Raw genomic sequence first — 19,182 nt, 5'->3', positions numbered from 1 at the left:
TTAAAAATGATTACCTTTTTCAGAATTTTAGGAAGCCACGAAGAATTTACCATTAAACCGTTAATTATCAACGGAAGCTATTAACCGTTGCCTATTACCAACATCCTCGGTCATAATAACTTATTTATTCAGAATTTTCTTATCCTTATATTTTTAACCTTTAAATTAAATATATACATTATAACCTTTCCACGAATTTTTTTTCTACCTCGATCCCTATTACCAATTTCCTTCGCCAACTTAAGCACCGAAGATTACATCCTAATCCTAAAATTAAAGCAGCTCTGATTAACGTACAAGCCAATTACCAGTTTAACGCAGGACGATCCATCCTGGACGACCTCCATCAAAATACTCCGCTCTTTATCTCTTCGTTTGTAATGACGCTCGGGAATTCGTTCTGTTTCAGGGGTACGAGGGGTCCCTGTTGAAAGTCACGAGCAAAAATGGGAAAACAGCGTCGGTGAGTCATTATTTTTTCAAATTACCAGCCGTATTTCATCCTTTGCCCATGTGGCGTGTGCGAAACAGTGAACAAAAAAAAAAAAAAGAAAAAGAAACGAGAACGAAAATAAAAAATAGAGCGTTATCGCGTGCTTTTAACGCGAACGATGGATCTGTTCTAGATTTCCATCCAGCTATTCTCCATACGCGTTTATCGAGGAAACGAACGAAAGGAAGAGAAGTGGATACATCGAGAGAAGGAGAAAAACGTTAGGAGGGTAAAATCGAGGTATTCGTTCGCGAATACACCGATTCCCTTTTACCTATTCGAGAGATTTTTCCATCGATCGATGGAACGGGTCGACAAAGTGTCGAGATTTTCGTGCGATTATTCGTTGGTGAGGAAACTGATGGGAAAACTTGCCGCGAGTACCGGAACTTTCAATCGAATTCTACCATCGAGAAAGTGGTTCGTCTGCTTTTGAGAAAAATTCGTCATTTTTTTCTTTCTTTCTTCCTTTTTCGACGATTTCTCTATCCTTTTGTTCGTTTTCGTCGATTCGGAAAGAAACGAAGACATTTTCGAGAATTCTCGTTTTATTCTTTTGCGACGTGTCCGCTATGTATGAAAGATTTACGATGCGAGCTCTATGAGCTTTGTCAGTATTTTCCACCAGTACAGTTATTTAACTCCTATTGCGATTCACTTTGAGAGAAATAATAGTTTTCGAAAATGGAAAAATTTGCTTTTTATCGCACGATATTTTTACGATTACGACGAAGCAAAAATATTGCGTGAAAAAGATATGAGTAAAGATGAAAGCGAAAATATCGTATAAACTTCGACTCGTAAATATGAAAAATTATCGGAAAGATCTACTCTACGGAGTGTAAGATCTTTATTCGTTACTTATTAATCGGCACAACTTATCGAACATGCTGCTAAAGTTGTTGGATTTCCTCCTAAGGCGTCCTCGGCACAGCACAGATATAAAAATTTCAAATAAGAGAGATCAATAACGTCCTGTATAAAAGTAGTTATCGTAGACGCTCGACAAGAGAGGACAAACACTCGGCAAATGAAGGATTGCGGTAATCTCGTTCCAAACTCGGAAGCGAAGAACTCGGAAGAAGCGAAATAAAATAGTTTCTCGGTGAAATCACTGACCTACGAAACGTTAACCTATTAACAAAACGAATATCACATTGGCTTGGATATTTCTAATAATTTCTTCGCACAGAACATTATAAACATACGTTGCGAATATATTATTTTACGACACGTCATATCTAATACGTTAAAAATACAGCTAAAAATTGCTATATAGGTCACCTTTTGATCAAAGATTCGAATACGTTCGAAAGGTTCCTCCCTTTTATTACGACAATCCGATACTTTCGTTTCGATAGCGATGCGCGTATAGGCATTTTACGTTCCATTTATTCGTCGTGAAAAGATTATACGGGTGACGGATCTATATTTTTCTTGAATGTATTATCGAACAGAAGCGTGGAATATCAGAATCTTTGGCGCACTTTTCGGTAATTAAATCCAGACAAAGCGAGATCCTGTAATAATGTCATCCGAACCGGAGAAGAAACATAGAGAGCTTTCGGTTAGGGCAGAAAAGATAATTTAACGGTGTTCTCTCGAGACAAAACTGGTCGCCTTGTCTCGGAATTATTACTCGGCTCGCTTAAACGTGCTCATCCTCCTCCTTCTTTTACGTTCTCCTTTATGCGATAACACGCGGATAGGTCGACGACGAACTGTGTTAAACACGATTTCACGACTCTAATAATGGCACCACCATCAACCTGTCGCATTTCTTCTAGGATAATATTTCCATCTATAATGTTTAACGTATCGAGATGCGTTTAGACCAAACGTACGAGAACACTTAGTCAGTCGTATCGACATTCGAATATTACCACGCCATTCTGTACTCTATCTGTATTTGTTGCTTCGCACAAGAGGGGGTGATTTAAATATCGTGTTACAAAAATATTACAAAATATAACATTTAATCGTACGATGAATTTTTAATAAAAATTTTCAGAATCCAAATTCAGTATACTTTAACTTTTAAATCCATCGTACCGTTAATTTCGTAATTAATTAAATTCCAACTTTATTATCTGCCGTAACGCATTCGTACGACTTGAGAAGACATAATCAACTTTCTGTAACAATAAATGCAAAACACGGAATTACGAAATCTAACGGTACACTGACTCGCATCTTTGTACTCGATACGTGGACGCTTGTTCGCGCTCTGTAAATCTAGCAATTCTTAGAAACAATTCGAACTGCAAAATAGATTTATCTCGTATAATTAACCTCAGAGGAGATGGAGGACACCAATATTTTGAGAATACACCAGGAAATTCGACACATTACGAAAAGGAAAGATTATACTAGCTTTGATAGAGGACAACTTGTAATTTTCCATAGAGAAAAGGGTAAAATTTATCGTGAAACTGCGCAATTATTAATGTCAATGTCAATATCGAGATAAAATTGTAAGGAAAAAGCATGCAAATACGATACAACGGAATCTCCAGTATCCGAATTAACAGGCAGACAAAATTCGTTTTTAAAACTCGAACGAGAGAATTTTCGAATAATAGAAACCGCGTCTCTTCTTTACAGTTATTGTTCCATATCTCGATAACCAATATTACATCTTTTTTACCGGTGAATCAAATTTTATGAAAGCAAGGAACGGACGAGTATTGGCTCGCTTGGTCTGAACGCACCTTTATATCATCGATATAATGATTTATAATATAACAATACAACGATAGTAATATAACTCACTGTATCACGGGAAATTAATGGAAATTCGAGAGGTTCGTAGATCTGTTCAATGGAATATTCCGATGAATTCGCGGCAACGCAAACACAACCCGTGTTTTCCCTGTCGTTCTCGTTCTGCCTGATCTTTACTAATGTAAATGTTATTTTTCGATATTTTTGCTGTCGCCGATATGAAATATGTTATGGTGACGGTCGATGGTATTATTTATCGGAAATAATATGTGTCGATACCGTCGTATCAGATCGGTGAAAAGAAAAAATTGCTTTTCTAAAATTTCAAATTAACGAGCTCGGAATTAAAACGATGCTTGTCGAATATTCTCAATTTTTTTTTTTTTTTTTTTTTTTTTAGATAACAAAATATCGTAGCAGTCGGAGGAGAGATTCGTAACTTGATCGATTACCGACGCTATGGAAAGATCGTTCAAGACCTAACCTATTGCAATACGATCGTAAATAACGTCCAGTTGTGTATAAGCAGCTATGCTGCTTGGTGAATATTTTAAAAACGAAAAACTACGATCCATCGAACGAAGGTCGAAGGCGCTAAAGTATCTTTTCTTCCTTTCCCTTTCTTTTTTTTTTTTTTTTTTTTTGTTTCTGTTTTCATGGTTTCCGAAAAAAAGAAAAATCTCGACAAGACTCGTTTCGCTATGAACCTTTCGATTAGCAGGCGAATATAGCTATTACAAATATCGACTAGGAACAACGCTGATCGTACGATAATTAACACAAAATTCAACATCGCATTGTCCCTGCTAATGCTCTCTTATAAACGTTGACGAAACACGATAACGAGTACAATCAACGGAAAATTCAACGTTCCATTGTTACTGGCGATAATCTATTACAAATGTTAATTACAAATAATAATACGTTATAATCAAGAGAAAAATCAATATACCTAAGGAGGCCTCTGACAATTCTCCCTGACGTCTCACAACACGGTCTAACGACAAGCAACACTCCCTTGATATCAAGGACAAACCCACCTTTACTTTTTTACCAATAATCCACGCACCCTACTACTTTCCTACGCCCAAAGATATACTCGTACGATGGGTGACCTACGTCGTGAATGGTTTTCTCCATGGCCCTGGTTCCTTTCCCCTGTCGACGCGTAATTTCACTTTTACGACTCGTTGTGAAAATTCCGACATACAGTGGCTGCGATAAGTATCGGCACATATTCTTATTTTCCAATGTATCTATTTCTTTATCAGCTTCTACGTTTCATTTTCACGGTATCAAATTTTTATGATCGCATTGGCAATTGGCATCGCGAATTTACTAAAATTAACTCGCAGAATTTATCGACTCGCCATGTACGATGTTTTAAAGGAGTTACGCGTACGCGTAATTAATGTTTTATCGAAGGAAAACGATATATAGGGTAACTGTAACTGATATGGAACAGAGCTTTATATGGAACGCCGCGATATCTTGCCAAGTAACTGACAAAAAATCGATCAGCAACGGTGCAGAATATTTCGTTAGAAGCAAAAAAACAAGTGCATTCAAATTTCGATCGAAAATCGCTCGTTTTTTACATTTTTTACCCTGTCTTCGAGATACATAACGTTTTGCATAGTTAACTGTTAGCGTACGAATATCCATTAATTTTGATTCAACGTTAATTTCATCGAAAGGAAAGCATGTTTCTCTCTTTGGCAAACTTTTAAAATCAGATGTTTCATGTTAACTGCGATTACTCTACGTATCGATCTGATAACTAATACAGTGACTATACAAGTGACATTCCAATCGAGCGTCCTTTTATCGGGTTCCCCGATTCATTTTTTTTAACATCCAATGTTTCCGATCGCATTTTACGTTAAAGAAGCTTAAAAGGAAGAGGCAACAGGCTGCCAAACGATACGAAATTCAATATTCTTGGAGCTGATTAATCGGTCTGTAAAAATGCCATAATAGATGCAACGGTGTGCCGATATTTTTTCTAACCACTGTAAATCAGCGTCTATTTCGCAAATTTATTAACCTTGCAGCATCAACGACGTACACTGTATACTTGTTCTACGTTTTACCAAATCGAAAAGAAAACGAGCAGATAGAACGTTAGCGGAATTAACGAGCCACCGACATTAACCAACCAGCGACAAAAAGAAACAAAGTCTAGAGCGTTACGTGAGTCACGTAACGATGGAAAACATCTAATCGATTCGGCTGCAAAAAAATACATCAATTTTATGCCTTCGCGGAAGGCATCGTGGCCGCCATGTTGGGTCAGATATACAACGTTCAACCGTGATAACATTAATTTATGCGTCACCAGTGGGAACACGCGCGTCACACGCGACACAACGTTGCCAACGTTAACGTTGGAAAATCCTTTCACCCCGTTCGAGCATTAAGCGTTTTCCACCCTCCTCTTTCGTTCGGTTCTCCGCGTTTCTATAGGGTGTTAAACGAAAAAATGTAAACGATACTTGTATAAAGTTTGTGAATCTAAACGCGAAGACAATGGAACGAGTTGGCGTACAGAAACGTCGTTCGACGTTTGTGTCTCGTGTTACAAACAATTTAAGCTGACGAATCCTTCTCCGTGTTCCTCTCGTACTTCGTGTTTCTCGCCGCCCAAGGCGAACGAACGAGATTAAACGAAGTTTACGAACGAACAATACGACGAGTACAATTTTCTCGACTTCTTGATTTCGATGTTGTCTAGCGCACAAAAGAATACGCTTTGATGTAACGACACGGTTGAAAGCTTATTCAAAGATACATACGAAAGCTTTTAGCAACGGATGACAGACCAACGGAGTTTCGTCGTGAATTCTAAAGTTTGTCTAAACTTTGCGTTCGAGGAAACTTGTTGCGGAAAAAGTTGATCTCCGCGTCTATGTAACTATAACCAATATTTTTGAAATCGATATTTTTCATCTAAACATCTTTCGACGAAAGCTCGACGAAGCGTCGACTATGGCATGGTGGTGGATTTTTAAAGAAATATATATAGTCTGATGGAAAAACTAAAAACGTGGCATATCGAGTCTTCCTTCGGCCGCGTTCTTCCGATATAACAGCCGAAATTCTATCGTCGCTCACGTTCGGTCAGACCGAGTGAAACGAAGGAGAAGGTGAGGACAGCTGATTTATTGATCTACGACTACGTTAGAGAGCTACCAGTGTATTTTTGGCGCAGCAAATTAAGTTGCTTATAACCGGAAGCCTAAGCTTTCCAACGACTCCTTTATACGCCAACTATCTTCCATATCTCGACATCTATCCTCGCGCCTTCTAAATCTCGCTCACTTTTATTTTAACACCCTGTATTATGCATCTATACGGCTATGTGTGTTCGCTTTGTGCGACTATGATGTGCGCGGCCGCCCTGGCCTTTACTCGTACACCCGAGAATTCTAAAATAACGAACGGGACGGGGAGATCGGCATCGACCCGAGAAAGGAATGCATTTTCGCATCGAAGGATGCCGGATGACGTCACGCTCGAAGGCGAATTTGATCTCGAACGGCCGAGTTCGACGGATCGACCTCGTTTCCCTTCGACAGGGCTGTGTCGTGAAAATACGCGCGATTGGAAATTCGAGATGCGTGTAAAGAGATCTCGCTGGTGTTCCGGACAAATTTGCGGCCTCCGAATGACAGAGAATCCTCGCATTAGCGATTAAAGGGCCGTGCTCGGTGGAAGGATATTTGATAATTTAGTATTAACGGGGTAAGTCCAGTGGGAAGGTGAAATTAGACCCAGTGCTGGCTAAAATTTGTAGGAAAAACATTTCGGATGGTTGGCAATTTTAAACGATCGTTGTACTACCGTTGGAATAAAATGCTATTTTAGATACGAAGGAAATTCGCGGCGAGTAGAATATTTTTATCGTCGCGTTGTGACGCGCACAATAAAATACTTGAACTTTGTGTTACGAATAGTATTTAAGATGTTTCTCGATAGCGAAAATAGATTAAGGAGAGAGCTAATATCGGAACTCAACGGTCTATAATATTTGCAAATTAAATTTATTTTCCTCGCGAGTATGGCTATTCGCGCGTAACAAAGTGCATCGTTCAAAGTTTTCCATCGCTCAGACTACTCTCCTTTATGAGCAAAGGATCGATCGAGCGAAACTAAACAGTCTTTCGATGGAAGGACGTATCTTATTTTAAAGATAATTGTTTCGTCGTGTATCTGTGATAACTTTGCGATACTTTGAATTCGCTTCGCGAAAACGAACAAGACCAAGTTCGTGTATCTGGAGTTGCAGTTTCTGTTCAAGATTTTAATATCGTTTCTCCGATACGATTACGTTTACCCTCCATTAAATTCTTTGGAATCTAACGTAACTTCTATGTTGGATAGCGAAGAAAAATAAATTCAAATAAATAAGACAATTCAAATACAATTCTCGGTATTTTCAGTATCCTGCAAATAAAATACCGTTTTCAAAATCTTTCTCTCGCAATTAAAACATTTTATTTTCGACAGCGCACGAACGAACTAAAATAAAACAGGCTGGTGTTTGGTATTTACCGCTTGAAATATATACGAGAAATAAATATATTGGAATTTTGCGAGCATTAGATACAAAAAGTATACATCGCGGATGCTTTGCGAAGAACGCGGTCCTCGTTAAAGACGAGATGGAATCGTCGATTCGTCTTCCGAATGGTTCAGACACCATACAAATTCATAATTTGTGGATATTTCCAAGTTTTGTTTCGACATCTTCTTTCGTGTGTTCGTTATGTGTGGAAAGCGCGTATTGGTGATTACGAAGCTTCTCTTATCGTATAGATATTGGTTTCCAATTAACATGTATCGACGATCCTCTACTGTACAAGACGTTCTATAACCTTTTGTTCAACCACGTAAAAGTCTTAATAAACGTTGCTCTAAATAGCGTTCCTTTTAAAGCCATAAAAAGTCGTAGAAGATTAGTTTCCTCTGTAATAAAAATTTTCAAATCACCAACCATTTGTTTCGACATAAACTCAAACGAAAACGACAACTTTCTTTTCGTTCTCTTAATTCTTTCATATAACGCGGGAAATTTAGACAAATATAATTACTTCGAACTACTGACAACCAAATCGTTGCGTTCGCTTTAACAGGCATTACACGTTCTCCACATTTCCATTCAAGGTATAACCATTTTTAACGCTTTATACGTACGTTCCGTATTTCTATTTCAAAATAGAAGTAAGTATTATTTCCGAAATATCGCTCTTTCTTTCAACGTTGTTTGATAAAATATTTTGCTTCGAATATCAATAATTATAGAAAGCTTTATTCTGCCAATATTCCTACCCCTTTTTACTTTTCTCCTTATTAAATATTTTTCTTTCAAAGATATTTCGCTGGAACTAAAATTTAGTTTTTCGGGTTATCTCGTACGTTTTCATCTGTTATAATATCATCGAACGATGCCGTAAAAAGTTCTCGTTTTCTGGGATTGTCCCTTTACGGATATCGCTGGCACCGTTAGGTACGAGCGCGCAGATCGATACGAGTTTCCTCTGCCATTTGCTCGCGCTAATTGCCCCGTTCGTCGAGCGGCAAATTCGACAGTTTATCCTTCCTCGTAGAATTTTACGGTTAAAAATCGACGCCATCGTTTTTTAACAAATTTTCCCATTCGAGGTTCCGACTTCGATATTCGTTTGCATTCGCGCGCCGGATCAAAGAGGCCGTGGCAAAGGTATTTTCAAAATCCTTTCACCTCGAATCCGGTTGATTTTGCAGCAACGATTTTACAAAGATGTAACGACGTTTGGAATCGCGGTTGTTGCATTCAGGTGAAATTCTCATTGATTTTACGCTTTCTTTTCGCGTCTTCCCTCGGAGTGATATTAGTAGATTCGCTTGAACGACGAACGCCACTTTCCAATCTTTCCTTTTTATAGATCCGCATGAATTCCGTACTTCGCCGTATTTCACTTGCCACTGGCGTCAAGTTCCTGAACTTTACTTTTATGGTATCCCCTTGCGAAGAATTTCCTCGCGAGGAAACTCTCTGCTAAACCAACGTTTTGTCAAACGTGGAATTCGATGATTTTTAACGGCCTGGATCTTCGATCTTCGCTCGCCGCAAAACTTGAACTAGCGAGAAGTTTATTAAAATTTTGCGTCAAATATTTACAACTTTTATCGAATTCTGCTTCGTGAAACGACAACTTTTTAAATATCAATCCGATCCGCGAGGATCGTAAGCCTTTTAGCTTTTATGAAATTCATCTGATTTCGTCCGTAAGGAATTTACGAAAATGATTGTAAAATATTTGCTATTATCGTTCGACGATATTTCATCGAATGGAATCTTCGTTGGTTTTCAAAAAATCTAAGATTTATAGTTTCCACTATTGCCAACACTTGTCCAACTCAATTGTAGAAAAAATAACAAATTCGCTGTCTTCTTATCAAATGAAAAGTTTAATCGAATAATATCCAATGTAAACGTAATTTCAATATTCTTTCGTTCTCTTCTTCTTTCTAAAGAAATCAGTTTGAGGCGCTTCTTCGAAAAGGTAAGAAATCCCCAGGAAGATTCTTGCAATTCCTTCGGACGTTCCCTGGCGAAAACAGCGAGTATAGAATAAAATGAAAGTTAAATCGAAACGATGAATCCATTTCAAAAGTTACGTCTTTCCCTTTACACCCATCCGGCGAATACAATTTTACCTCCTAACTCTCGTCCTTTTCGAGAATCTGCCTGTAGCGATCTCGTAGAACCGGTGGAAAACAAAGACACGGTAAACTTTGAACGAAAGAAAAACGAAGCTCGTTCGCGAATTACAGCAATTTGCCTGGCAACGACGCGACGCGAACGCAATTTATTCGTTCGGGAATAAGTAACGAGTAAAAAATAATTCGTGCCATTTGCAACTACTTCGCGCGACTTTGCACTTGGCGGAAAAGAAGGGAAATTTCTTCTGGCGGGGGAGACCGTATCGGGGAAAAGTTGGGCCGCGATTCGAGACGTATTCGCGTTCTTTTACGAGCCAAGCTCGAAAATGTTGCACCAACCGGCTGCATCGTAATTTTCCAACCCTTCGATTATGCGGAATCGGGCTGAGCAGTTGCTTTACCGCCATCGTTACATGCATAATCGCGCACGTGTGTATACTATTTTCCATCGTCGAGCGTGCGTTATATGCACGAAACACCTTTGTCGCCATTTTTCTTATCTGTCGGTTCGCGTATATAATACGAGCGATATACAGGGTGTCCCGTCTTAATCGATTCACGCAGATATCCGCTAAACCATACGTTACTCGATAAAACGTTTCGGATAAAACTTGCTTCGTTTTTCTTTCGTTTCTTCGCGTTGCGATGGTCGACGATTTTATCCAGATGAACGGTGTCTTCGAGATTCCAAAGGTAAATACTTGGGTCGAGAAACGACTAGTTTCTTTTCAGTTGCGAGTGTTTCGCGTCAAATCGACTACGAGGTTATCAGCGGTAAAGTTAGATTTATACCGATTGGATTTTAGTGTACGTATTCGTTTCTTTGACGAAATTTAGCGAGTAAAGGTATGCGATCCCGTGACGTTAAAACTGCGTCATGTGTCGAGTTCTATTCCGTGTCTTTGTATTCGTGTTTCTGTATGTCTAGATACATTTTTGCTTTTTTTTTTTTCTTTTTGTAATTAGATATTCGTGGATTATTGCGATTTGCGCAGTCTTTAGGCGAGCCGTTACAATCCTTTCTTTCGCTCTGCTCATATTATCACACGGTATCTGTTGGTAGAAACGTTGAATTTTGTTGAGGTTATTTGATGTATAAACAGAGAAACTCGTGGATAAATTGTAAGGTAGAAAATATATTTAAATAGAAGTGTAATTATAAGTAAGAATACAATTTGAGCTGGTCCAGATCCGCACGCTAGCTGTGTTACCCAATAACTGAAAACCCCGAAACCAACGTCGCCTGTCTCTTGTTTATGGTCTGTCTTCGTCGCAGTCTTTTGTCTACACGCTGTCGATGGCTTCTTCGGTGCTTGAGAAAACTAAAAAGACCAGATGTAGAGTTTACTATGGATCTTTATGCTTTTGATCGAAGACCAGGTTCTTCTTTCCTTGTCCTTCGTATTACTCGATTTGATGAAATTAACATTGAAATATCTTTTAAACTAAGCATTTTCAAATCTTAGTACTTTTTTATACAGAAGTAAAAACAGCTTTAAACGGTGTATAAAAAGGTGTATAATGTTTTATAAAGGAACCATGAAAAAAGGTAATTAACTAGTTTGATTTATATTAAACGATCGAGTTAATGGCAGCGGCAGTAACAAATACTGCAAAAAATGTTAAGTAATTTTACAATCAAAGATTACTAACAGTTATCAGAGTGTTAATAAGTAGAAATCAAAACCGTTTCTAAAATATATTTATCTTTTACAAAGATTTCTTTTATTTGTGCTAAGCGAATTAAAATTACTATAAAACGAGGAAAGTATGCGTCAAAATGGCACATTTACGTACGATGCACGAGGAAAAGTAGAAACGGGGAACGTGAAAATTGATTGTTCTTCGTCAGGCAGCACGCAACCACTAACTGTTAACCTACATGCGACCACCACGATGAACCTATTGATAAAAATAAGCTCGACGAAACGTTACATTACGTTCGGAAATTCCGTGTTTCGATAACAGTTCCGGGAACGTAACCGGTAGCACGAAATGAAAGTCAGACACACGATTCACTCACTGAACATGTAAATAAGTACTTCCCACGAATCGATACGTGGATTCGATGTCGCGACCAAAGATGTACAGAACATTTTATCCTATTAGCTAGATTCGCGTACGTATCATTTTCCTTTGAGAAAACTTTTATCGTTCTTATTTATTTTATTTGACGTAAAGTCAACGATTTTTATGTTCACTAGCGACCGCGGTTAACGAAATACATGACAAAAATATAACATAAAAAAAAATCACAGTGTAAATGTACTTTACATCTTATTGTAAAATAAGGCAAGTGAGAAACTCGAGTTATAGTATCTAGTAGCTTAATGATAATACTATCTAGTACCGTTTGGACGTATATCATATACAGTACAATTATAGTATAATACAGTAGAATATGCAGTATGTGTCGGAACTTGGTGATTAGTTTACAATATCATAAATAGCGATACGAATTAATACGTTTGAGAGAATAAAGAAGATTCTCACGATGTTGTTTACAACGTAAACATGTCTGAGTTTCGTTTGGAAAAACCAAATGTAATTCTGTATTGGGAGACGTTACTACGATTAAAAGAATAATTTCCAATGAGAATACAATTAAAATTATTGCACTTATTCGACTGATTTTTAGCTGTAAGATGAGAGCGTGTCAATTTAGCGCATCTAATTCCAAGTCTGGCGAGAGTGACTTGCTCCTTCCTGTTAAAAGGAAACGCCGAACTTGGTAAAACCTTAAATACATATAGGTAATTCCTTTGGAATAATACGGGTGAATCGATAATTCTGGAAATTAATTTCATTAAATACGAAAGCGAATCGATAAGAATTGCTAGTTCGGAAGTAACTCGTCGTTTATGGATCCGATAAAAAAATATTTTATACGAAATATATCGTATTCATCGAAGCTCGTTAAACGAAAGCATTTTAATTTCTTACGTTTTCAATTTCCAAGTGGTTTGGTATAAACTATTTTTTAATCAAATCCACGAATAACGAGCTATTTCGGACAACAGCGATTCTCTCATCTTTTTGTGATTCGCTCATAGCGTGCATGTATATTTGCTCGAATTGGTTTCCAGGAATTATATTTGCAGGGAAAAAATATAACGAGCGAAAAATTCTTTAATTTAAGATAACCAGGCCAGATTCAATTCGAATAAAGAAATCTGTGTGTTCCCAATCGTTGAATCGCGTAAATAATAAAATCTTTCAGACGGATATTAATCTTGCGTATCGAATTGCGTTTGCAATATCTAAATTATTTTAGGGAAGATATACAAGTAATAACGTAAATCCCTTACTATTTTTAGTCTCTAAAGGTTATTCTCGATTATTAATTAGTTTTATTAACGCAAATTTATAAAAGTCATGGCTTTTAAAGTGTGACGATCGAGCGTTACTTTTTATATGATTTCTTCGTTTGAAAACAATTTCTTCGGGAAAAAATTAAAAGATTATCGAAGTATTCGCGAGCTTAAAAATATAGAAATCACTTGCGATTATTATCGTATAAAATCTGGTTTTCGTCACAAGTGGCGATTTTAGAAATAGGACTCACTTATCTCATCCGAGTAACGAGATGCTATTTCCATTCGCCCAACCTTTCTGTATATCGCTTAATTCAAAATGTTTTCGTTCTACCGAATTCATTCTTCTCATTTTTCTTGCTTTTCCTGTTCGAGTCGAACGACGAATAATGCATCGTAGAATGGTTTACCTTCATTTCGATCCTGTTTACCATGAATTATTTTCAGTAGTATCTGCGAAAATATTATTGTCGATCGAATTTTCCGACCTTCCTCTCTTCGTTTATCTTCTAATGAAAAATCGTCAGGCATAATACCGACCTGATAATTTCATTCATATTTCGATCTTCTGTTTATTAGAATTATACTGGAAGATTTATCTAGATTTAGAATTATACCGGAAGATTTATTTACCTTCGGAATCGGACTCTTTACCTAGAGGAGAAAAAAGGAGACAAAGATCAAAATGGAAAATTCTGCGTAACGTAAAATGAAAGGCAATTGTAGATAGCGATGGTAGATACGATAAGGCTGTTTCTTTGCACGTAGGTACATAGCCTGTTGATCTTATCGTTTTTCGTATTCATTGTTTCCTAATTCCTTTTTTATGGCGGCAGATCGAGTCGATACGTCGTTCGTGACACGTGTGAATTTGAGGGAGATCGATAGAAAGACATTGTAACAATTTTATTACTGTTCGGTCACTTCCAATCGACAATTAGCCATTTTACCCGTATATTCATTTCGTAAACGATATAATTTTTAATTTGTTTATCGGTACGTTTCCTAGACACAGTTATCACGAAGTACGACAAGTTTACAGGTACTATGACTGCAGGGTAACTTAAATTCTTCTTCAAAAATGAAACGATTCTGCCTATATTTCCATCGACGAATATCCTGAAGCAAGAAGTTGTCGAGTTGATCGGAAAGTTCTGTTGTTAAAGTTTATTCGCAATTATCGGGATGAAGATCGTAATCATCGAGATGTAACCTACAAAAGTTATAAAGCCACAAAGCTCGGTTGAATAACGCGACAGAATTTTCCGAACGATTTAACGCGTTACCTGTGAACGCTACACGGATTTATACGTCCACGGATATCTGAAAATTAAAAACTTGAACATGTACCTACGAATATTTCAAAGATGTGCTAAATGCCACCACGATCCTTCTCCGATACATCTCCAGAAATATGAAAACAGACGGAGACGGCATTGTTGCAAATTTAATAAAACTCTCGATCATCTCCAGAGACGAAATAAATTCGCGTTATCGGGAACGATTCGATCGATTCCGTTTGAAAATTGCGGAGGAGTCAATGTGAAAGTTATTGGCTCCATTTACGCGGCATCGTATGGAAAAGAACTTTAACGGTGAACGCTCGTTTTAAACGTTAACGTCGAATGAAATTCCTTTGTCGTTCTATTATCCATTTATATAATCGCTTTCAGCCCGACAAATTTATTTGCAACGTTACCGCGATATCTGATCCGGCCCCCGATATAATTTTGCAACACGTTTACGAATATCACCTTGTCGCGTGCGCGGTACCGCGCCGCGAATTCTCGCTTATCGGATCTTGATCCTGCAACGGCGATAAAAATTTGTAGAAAACACAACGGGGATATATCTCGTGTCGAGGATCGTTATACACAGGCTAATATTATCATAGGTATAAAGCTGGCACGAAACAACGCTTCCGAAATATCCGCCGGGCACGACCGTTAAACGGATTATTCCCATTCGATGAATAGCTTTTTCAATAATGCGAGAAACAGCCGCGTTTTTGCGATAATTGGAAATCAAGAGGAGAATCTAAAGTATTTTGACGGGAAACGTCTTCTTGCTATGCTCTTTATTTATTTATCTTCCCCACATTTTTTTTTTTAATTTTACTTGTGTCGAGTCTCGTCCAGCTCTGCGGGTTATTAGCGACTACAACTCTCGTACAACTGTATTTCACAGGCTTATACAGTATCACATTAGTACTTTATCGTTTGGTCATAAGTAATACGTAGATACGATATTTACAATTGTAGCGATTTCAGGTACTTGCTTGTCCGACACTGCTCTCCTGCTGCCGCAGCGGCGGAGTGTCTACGAGGATTTCTCCATGTACAAAGCAAAAAAAAAAAGAAAGGTACTTGCTTGTGGCTAGATCGGTTAAAAAGGTTCGTGGCTTTTAGAAACTGTCGAATCTTACTTAGGATCGTCTTGAGGTTACTTGGAACGTCGTGTCGTTGCCTTCCGCTTCGAAGTTTTAGGCATTCGATTGGTAGGTTTTGTCTATTTTTGTTTTCCTCGATCGCAAACTTCATATTAGGCGTAATTTTATAATTTTCTTTGACGTCGAAGAATTTAGATTTCGCGTAGATATTAGTTTGTTTTTTGAATAAGTTGCAGTATCTTTTACGCGATGTCAGAGCTATGCCTGGATTCGGCTTATATCGATATTTGTACCTTTGACATTTCTCTCTATATAAAATCTTTACTTCTTAGTTGATAAACAAGATTCTGTCAGAATATTGATCAACCTAGAATAAATAGGCTGCAAATAAACGATTAAATGGTATAATGCAATTAAATCGCTGTGTGCAATCGTATCTCTGTCTGAATAAAATTCGATTTTAATCTTGCTAAAAGCAGCTGCATGTTTTCAGCGATATCAAAAGCAGAAAAACGTCGAACCTGTCATTAGATTTGACGGATTTGGTAGTTGTACCGTTAATCCTATATCGCTGAATTCATCCACAAAGAAAAATGATACAGCGCTGTTTAAAAAGATAATATTTTTTTATCGATGAAATTTCCTTTTTGCGTATTAACTGTTTTTTATTCACAACGTCTTCTTCCTTCGATCGATTAAATCGTTCTTCGTTAAATTAGTAAATAGAAAACTATGAGAAAGAAGCGAAAAAATGCGTTATAAAACTGTATGAGAAAGCTTACGTTGGAAAATACAAACGAATCGGATCTACTTTCTACTTTTCTTCGAAACGGTAAAATAAAATTAGCTCGGTAATTGAGTGAAAAAGAATTCGATGGTATATCGATGAAAATTCGAATCTGGGTCGCTCGTGGCTCTTTTCTCAATGAAACAGAATCACGGCATAGTTTCTCCGCAAACGTTTACCGAACCGAAAACCCGTATCGGTTCTCAGCGGTAAACGCGTGCAAATTCCATCGAGTTCCCTCGGAAAATTACACCGTAGAAAGACCGTTGAACGAACGATTCGTTTCTCGGTGAATTACAGGCTTCTCGAATCCCCTCTTAGGAAACCGAGGGTGAACTTGCGAGCATCATCTAGCCAGAAAGTCTATTCGATCTATTTTAAGCTCTGCGAGCTGATTCGTCCCGTGCAATAAGACGCTCTGTCTTTTCCAACGCTTCGAACGTTTGTTCTCTGTTTTTATTCTCTTTTCTTTTTTCTTCTTTATTCTTCGTGACATCGAACGATATATTGTTTGTTGACATCGATTAACGGGGTTGTTTGGTTTGATAGATCAAGAATTAGGTGCTTTTAAACCTTCTGTCGATGTACAATCGATACATTATAAGCAAAATAGCTGATAGATTCGCAGTGTGAAGTCAAAGGACCGCGTTATCCGCAACCTTCTCTCAAATCAAGTCATTGCCTTTCGGTAGCACAACGATATTTTATCGATGTATACACTGCTGTGAATAATTATAAATTCAAACGTATTTTCTGCGATATCTCTTCGATATTTCCAGGAAACCACTGATCATACCTGAATACGTTAAGCGAAATTGCGTTTGTAAAGGGTAAATCGAACGTTATAGAATATTAGGAGATGTTACGTGGCAAACTATCGCCTTTCGTAACCGAACCAGAAGCAACAAAGATAATCTTTCGACGAAACAATGTTCCTATTCGTACCAACCGTCGCTACAAAAAAACGATTTCACAAGATTTCAAGAATAGAATTATTATTCGATCGAGAAGCTGGACTAAGGAATTTCAGCAGGGAAAGCTTACGATCGGTAAAAGCCAGGTTTAATGCAGCTTTTTAAATATGGTTGAACTTAAAAAAATATATTCGAAACTTTGAGCAAGTTAGTGGATAGTATACCTAACAGATTAATAGAAGTAATGAAAAATAAAGGAAAATCCAGCGAATATCGAATGAAAAGCTAGCGAAATTAACATTGAGTTTATATATTTTCGCATTTATATTTTCAAACACGCAATTTTCTTAATGATATTATTTATATATATATATATATATATATATATATAATTTTAATAATAAATTAAAAAGAATTTTAAGAAGTAAGGATAAATTAAATCGCATTCCATTTCGAAGAACTGAAAGCGACCTAATTGAAACTGATTCATCTTTATTAGTTTTTAATTTTGTAAGTAATGAAATTTTCGATCACAAGGCAACACAGTTAACCAAGGTTAAGCAGGGTATAAGAATGAAAAATTGCTTGGTGCAATCTTCTCCACTTTTTACAAATTCTGCAGGGACACTGCAAATACGCCTGCAGAACATGGCGATGTATCACGCGTCCTTCTTCTTTGGAGAAATTGCTCCACGACCCTAAACCTCGAGGGGTTTCTATCAAAAATCTAGCCTTGCCTTACCTCCGCGATATGTCAGTCGCTTTCAGGACCAGAATGAAACTCCAGATCCTAATTAAAATCTGAATGTTTCCTTCTTTTTTCCAAGATCTGAACTGCCCAATAAATTAAAAATGCAAGGATAGAGACGAAAATCTCACTATCTACTAACATTTAGTAACTTAACAATATAGGGTGCCGTATCGCTAGATTTTTTAATCTGCCTATGCGAAGATTTCTTTTTTTATTCCCTTTTTTATTCCCTTAATTATTTCCTTTTTCACTCGGCGAGGTTTTAATAAAGCTGCATGTAAAATAACACTATCACCGACGATCATTTTGATAAGAAAGGATATTCTGCGTGTTACTTAAGAAAATTTAAATAGCTTTCGTTCGATAATAACATCGTCCCATTTTCTATATTTTTCCGTAATTTATCATTACGAGCATTTATGCAAATTCATATTTTTACGAATATAATCGAGAAGATGGAATCTAACTAGAAATCTATTTCGCCTGTCACAGTAGAAAGAGAAAATTATAAAAAGTACTTATTTGACGCGTTTTATATATCTTGAAATCTTCGTTTTATCTTCTCGCGTGTTTTAGCATATCGCGCGCGCTCTGTACAGTTTTGCAACTCTACGTTTCCTATGAATGCGTAAACATTCGCAAGCTAGATACGAAATTAAAGCGATGCGCGACGGATAACGATGAAATTCTTTTCCGAATATTAAGTAGGAATATAACGAGTAAAACGTATTGACGCGTACGTTTTGTTTGATTTCAGCCGGTGGGTTTCGTGACTTTTCACACGAGGGCCGGCGCCGAGGCAGCGAAACAGGACCTTCAGGTAATACTCCGTTTCTCGTAGGTATTCGAGAGAGAAAAAGCTGCTCGATAAAACGCGAGAGCTCCCGCGGGCTCCCTTACAATTATATGGCCATACTTTCTCTCATATTATATATGAATATACATACACATACGTACAAACAATGGCCCGCAATTTTCTTCTTCCTCCCTTATATATATTATATATTCTTTTTTTTTTTACAATCTTTTGTCTCTCTCAAAGTATCATATACATATATGAAAATACACACCCTTGCCTTAGATTCCAGCTGGCACGGGTTAA

General features: G+C 37.4%; 1 protein-coding gene across 2 annotated transcripts in view; it reads left to right on the top strand.

The window, feature by feature from the left end:
* Nucleotides 1–19,182, top strand: part of LOC126865674 (protein couch potato) — a 199,057-nt gene that overhangs the window by 118,486 nt on the left and 61,389 nt on the right. For both annotated transcript variants that reach the window (XM_050618589.1, XM_050618503.1), the window contains exons 3-4: nt 410–463; nt 18,838–18,900. In XM_050618589.1, coding sequence (XP_050474546.1) covers nt 410–463; nt 18,838–18,900 — 117 coding nt within the window. The remainder of the gene's footprint in view (nt 1–409; nt 464–18,837; nt 18,901–19,182) is intronic.

This window comes from Bombus huntii, chromosome 1 (assembly GCF_024542735.1).
Source record: "Bombus huntii isolate Logan2020A chromosome 1, iyBomHunt1.1, whole genome shotgun sequence".
NCBI lineage: Eukaryota > Metazoa > Arthropoda > Insecta > Hymenoptera > Apidae > Bombus > Bombus huntii.
The sequence above is the reverse complement of the archived record's forward strand: the minus strand, read 5'-3'. Positions and strand labels throughout refer to the sequence as shown.